Here is a 5,869-nt window from a genome sequence, read left to right on the forward strand (position 1 = left end):
ACGCAGCGCTGCCCGGGGGCCGGCCGGGCCCCGCCGTGTCAGGCTCCTCGGGAGGTGGCCCCGGGGGAGGCTGCGGAGGGGCACGGAGGATGTCTGGGAACGCTTCCAAAGGGGGGTGAAACTCCCTCCTGGCGCAGGTTGAAGAAGAGCAGTGGTGACAAGCGTCCCCATCAAGGGGAGTGCTGATAGCAAGAGTGAGTGGCAGTGTGTTTGTGTGTGTTATAAAGGCATCGCACAGTGCTTGGCAATTTGAGGATCTTCCATGTATTTTTGACCATGGAATTGATTAAAAACGTTTTATACCTGCCCTACCATTATTTTGACCTGGAAAGCAAAAGAACATACTTAAGTTGCCTAGCAGGGCAGGGGCCGCCTGTTGCACCATGCCCTATTGGACTCCATCCCCGCTGCTGGAGAGCGGGCTTTCCTGGAGCCAGAGTCAATCCACGGGAACCAGGAGCCATAGGAAGCAGCTGAAGAAATAATGCACCAGAAGGACGCAAGCGGTTTGTCTGCCCCTTCCAGCAGAGCCATTCATCAAGGGAGGGCAGGAGCCTCCAGAAGGATGAGCTTCCAGATGCAGGCCTTGCCTGCAGAAGGTGAGTGACCTCAAGCTTTTCTGAACAGTTGTTTAGGACTTCACAGTCGTTAGGAAGCAGGATTTGCTGCTCGTTTTGTGCTCAGTCAAGCATTTGGAAAATTCTTTTGTCCTAAACTGATAATAGCTACATGTCACAGGAGTGCTATGGCTAAAAAAGGAAAAAAAATGCCCAGTGCTAGAAAACCTACTCCAACCCCTATTCCTTTCCTTTTTATTTTACAGGTGCGTTACAGATGAAGTGCTGACAGTCTGTCAGGAAACAAGTGAAAAGTTTTCTGTAATGCTTTCTCCCGGGGTTGGAGAAGAAGTCACTGTGTCTGAAGGTATCTGGAACCAGCTAAACTAACATCAAGGGAATATTGGCAAAATGGAATATTGGTACCAGGATGTGTTTGTAATATAAAATGTGAACAGTTACTGTAAGATATTGTCTCTTACCATTATTCTGAGCCTAAATTCAGCAGCATTTGGTTATTGAACTGGAAGCTTGCAGGAACTTTTATAGAAGTGCTTAAATTCTGTTGTTCAAAGTAATGAAAGAACATTAGTTTCCTCAAAAATCTACTGTATTTAGGCTCATAGCTATTCGGGGAGATCTTAAAGGATCTTATACCTTTCCTTGTACTCCCCCTGCAATGCATACAAATACTGCTGAGTTCAACAGTTCTGGTTACCATACATGAGACTCTGTGGGTGGGTGAACATTGGCATGTGATGGTAAGCGACCTTAAGTTGATCAGAAAAGGGCAAGTCTCAGATTGAAATGAATTATATAGTCCTGACCAGATTTTTTTAAATCCCATTGTCCTTGTCCAGATCAGGATACGTACTTAAGATTACATGAATTAGTATGTGATCTGTGAACATGTTTTCCAAAATATAAACAGGCATAGTTCTACTAGTATGTCTTTTTTTCTAGTATGGATAAGGTTTGTGGGAGTACTCCTTGCATAAGATATGAAGAGCAGGCTTGTTTGAATCCTCAAGATAAAAAAGGACTTCAAATCTTCCTGTTTTGCAGAGAAACAATACTAAATACTAAAAGGAATAAGAAGCATAACAGGGATGTACTTCTCTATTTTATGACTCATAAAGCTATCTTACTCTTAGGAATCCCTATTTTTTTTTTAATAATGTACATAGGGATTTTTTTTTTTTCCCCTTTACATAAATAAACTCTGCTTTCCCAAAGCAATGCACGGAAACTTCAAGATTAGTAAAGCTCACATTTTGGCTATGGACTTATTTTTCTAGAGTCTTAAATTAGTGACTCCTGTCAAAAATTAAGTGAGAACTTTATAGGTGGCGTAAGAAACAGCTATTCAGGGCAAATCACAGTACATGGCATGAGGCACCAAAAAGATGGAAACTGATGGAATGATTGAAAGCATGGTTATCGGATGGATGTTTTAGGAGAGAAGTGAGCCTTTGTTTGTTTTTTTTTTTTTTAGGTCAACAGTGATGGAAGACATTCATCCCTACCTTTAAATGTGGCTTAAATCAGGAAGAAATACAGTTTCTTTTCTTTGTACTTCATTTTTATGGCGTACCCCCGTGTAGTGTGTTTCTGTGAGGCTTAGAGTGTGTGTCTTGACAGAATGGAATGATGGGCATTTTATTACAGTTCTGGAGGCCTAATTCTATATCGCATAAAGTAGGTCTCTAGTCTTCATCAGAGTCTGGAATGGGTAGGAGTCTAGGACTGAGTCTTTTCCTGTAAATTACAAGCTTATCTTTCCGTCTTCCAAAAATACATGGATTTAGACTATTGGATCACATAAGTATCCAGAGAAATGCCTCCACTGCTACTGCTCTTGCATTCTTAAATAACAGTGATTAAAATATATGGGTTTTATCTCAGTTACTTTATATATACGTAGCTTTTGGGTGGTTTCTGCTATGATGAAGTATCTTAGACTAATAAAAACAACCACCTTCTTCAATTTTAATAGTCATATCACATATGAAATTTGGGAGAATTATTAGTATGTAAGCTGGCAAAGAACTGTTCTATATTATCTAGTATTCAGACCTGACTAATACGTTTTCCTGTTTGCAACGGACTACTTGTAGTTTTATGGGTTGGATAGCTGATGATACATTAACTAACAGGGAAGAACAAAATCCACTGCAGAGTTGATATTATAAGTCCTAATTTTGGTACCCAGTACTTCTCATTTTGATACCGCACCTAACTTTCCTAATGTTGGTCTTGGTTATAGAATTATAGCTTATAGAAAACTGTATCTATCTACCCCATAAACCAAAATGAAATTGCTGCTTTTTAATTAACAGCATCATGTACTTCAAAGTGTGTGGTTTTTACCTCTGTGCTGATCCAGCTGAGGTATGAACTGCTAAAGCCCCTAGCTACAGTATATCAGCTCTTCAGTTCACACAGCAGCAACTTGCTCCCTTCCCTCAGAAGCCCCCCTCTCATGGTGTAGACAAGGATCATGACAATCTTTTAGGCTGCCACTATGTAAAAATCCCATGGCTGGGCTACAATGGATTTCTGTGTTTCCATAGCGAGGGAAAACACAGCAAGATTTTTTTTCCCCATCTTATGTGTAAAATGTTAGTCTGACATATGACTGTAATTAGTAAGTACCCGGTAGTGAGGGAAATACAGATCTCCAAGTGATAAAGGGTTCATTAACTAGATGTGTCTAATTACTGTCTTTGTATGCACAGCCTGCCAAGGAATTCAGTCAAGTACAGTACATTAGAAATGACAGGTATTAAAACTTACTGTGGTGTCTTGCCCTTTTAGCGGCTGGAAAAATGTTGCACGGTGCATGGCACAAGCAGAACTGTGAGAGCAGAGATTACCAGTGATGCTCATTGCAGTGATTCCTCCAAGGATATCCAGCCTTCCAGCTGCTGTCTTATTCTGATGGTCTTGCTAGTTGTCATTTGGTGGATATCACTTGATTAGTGCTCAGTAATTAGCTAACACATTTGTAGAACTTTCGTGAAAGGATTAGGGCACTCAAACAGCAAAGCAAATCAATTTCTTTTAGCATAACGCCAATAATATAGCACTTTTAACAATGAAAATATGGAGCTTCCAGGTATAAGCATGGTGATTCTGCTTGTTTTTTCAGACTTTTGTTTTTAAGGCAAATGTATAAGACTAAACATGGAGAAGATGTGAGTAAGTAAGACTGTAAGTCCTAAAATAAACTTCTTTATTTCTTAGGATACTTGAGAATCAGATTAAATCACTTTACAGTGTCTTGCTAGGTAGACAGCTTTTATTATCTTGAGAAGGGAAAATGAGGAAGTATTTACTGCTTTCTTTTTTCTGACTCTGGACTATATAGACATATCTAAGTCACATCTTTGTGCTGACAAATAGCAGCAAAGATTTTTTTTTTCAGGAGGATGTGATTAAGTAGTTTAACATAATTTCAGTATAGCATTAAGGAGGATTACACATACTTAAGAGTAAAACCACATGCATCGTCTATGAACATATGTGTTTGATTTATGCAGCCAGAATGAACAGACGCGCTTCCCTGTGCACCTCTGTCTGTAACTGTTCTGCTTGTCAGTTCTAAAGTCAGTGAGATTAGCAGGAGGTATGATCTGTTCCATCTGCTGATGAGAAACGGTGTGTGCTCCAAATACTTTCAAATACAAGCAATGTTGGGGTCAGTAAACACCCTGGGGTAAGAGTGGAAAGAGTCGGTAGGGAAGCAGGTGAGAGACGTCACTGATCCCCGAAACATACTCTCCTTGGGATATAATCTTGTGGTGTATGCACCAATATATTGGCCAGTCTCTGTCAGCTCTCATCTTAGTATTGTAAAAAAGTAATACTCCGAGTGCATATAGAAGAGGTTCTTGCACGTTCTAGTGCTCAGCAAGATGTGATTTTAGGAAGTTCAGAATGAATATCCAGTCGTGATACTTATGATGCTGAATTGATGTTGATCTAAGCCAAAGCCCTAATTTGCTGTGCTATCAGACCAGCTGAATGTGCTGTCCTGTGTAGTAGAAGGATGGTAATAAGTATCCAAGATAATGACCTCTGAGTTTTCAAAAGAAAAAGCATCAATTTGCCAAGCAAAATTGTATAGTGCTGTACATCTATGTCTGCATACCTACATCACACACATGCAAGCACAGTGAAAGCTTAATGATGATAATCTGAGCAGCAACTTTTAAGAAGAAAAAGGCAGAGTTCTACATGAAGAATGCATGTGTCTCAGCTGAATAAATAACTTCTGTCTCACTGGGTGAATCTGACAGTCCTTTGCACAATGATAATGATGTAAACTTCATTGTAATGAATTGATACGAATGTTCTGGATGTTACTATAGTACTGGAGCAAGGGGATGGGTATTCCTTTTTTTACGCTGGCCTCAGTAGGATTTACTGCAGAGGCTAAGGGAAATGCAGCTGTCAGCCTGTTTCATGAATGCCACTGGAGAGAAGATTCAGAGTTTCCCAGCTGAGTTCCCAATCAGAGTTTCCAGTGGTTCATAAATGTCTTATGGCTGGAGATTACAGTGGGGATGTCAGAGTCATTTAATTTCTCCTTTGGAGAGTGCCACCTACTCCTGCATTCCACCAGCCCTCGAAGGTCTTCCCCTTGCCCTTCTGTCTCTGCAGTGAACTGACAGATGTGAATTGCTTTTCCTCCTGTAATATTCCTTGGATATTATTTTAATGTTGTTTTAGTGTTGCTTGCTCATATTTTTTTTTTACCTTTTTCTGCCACTTCTTTCCCATAAATAATTTAAAAGTGTGTTCTTCCTTGTCATAACTGTACATTTGTAAGCTCCAAAGATGTCTTTACTGACGTACTGGAGCATAAGATGAGACACTGTATCTAATTTCAGTTTCCAAGCTAAAGCAATGTTTGAATTTGTAGAGAGATTTAAAAAAAAAAAAAAAAACCAAAAAAAACCACAAACAAAAAAAAACCCAACAAACCCTTAAGATTTTCAGGTCACAGGTTCTTCTTTTTTCTTTAGCTTCCACTGCTATCACGTGCTTTACAAGAGGACTTGACCTTCGAAAGGAGACAGAAGATGTCCTTTGCCCAGCAAACTGTCCTCTATGGCAATTTTATGTCTTTGGGGATGGAGTTTATGCCTCTCTTTCCAGCATCTGCGGAGCTGCCATACACAGGTAAGTCAGATGATTTCTAATCAATGTGTTAGGCAAGTTTATATAGTCTCGCCACACTTTTAAATCTTAATCTTTTGATGCTATCATAATAAATATCTTTCTGGACGTCAGGAGTCATATTAACT

The 5,869-nt window shown here is 39.8% G+C and overlaps 1 protein-coding gene across 1 annotated transcript in view; it reads left to right on the forward strand.

Annotated features, from left to right (window-relative positions):
• The window catches only part of COCH (cochlin), a 26,120-nt gene that overhangs the window by 1,691 nt on the left and 18,560 nt on the right, over window positions 1-5,869 (forward strand). The window contains exons 2-3 of the mRNA XM_009319454.1: window positions 824-924; window positions 5,588-5,744. Of these exons, the coding sequence (XP_009317729.1) occupies window positions 824-924; window positions 5,588-5,744 (258 nt within the window). The remainder of the gene's footprint in view (window positions 1-823; window positions 925-5,587; window positions 5,745-5,869) is intronic.

Source organism: Pygoscelis adeliae, unplaced genomic scaffold (assembly GCF_000699105.1).
Source record: "Pygoscelis adeliae isolate BGI_AS28 unplaced genomic scaffold, ASM69910v1 Scaffold71, whole genome shotgun sequence".
Classification (NCBI taxonomy): domain Eukaryota; kingdom Metazoa; phylum Chordata; class Aves; order Sphenisciformes; family Spheniscidae; genus Pygoscelis; species Pygoscelis adeliae.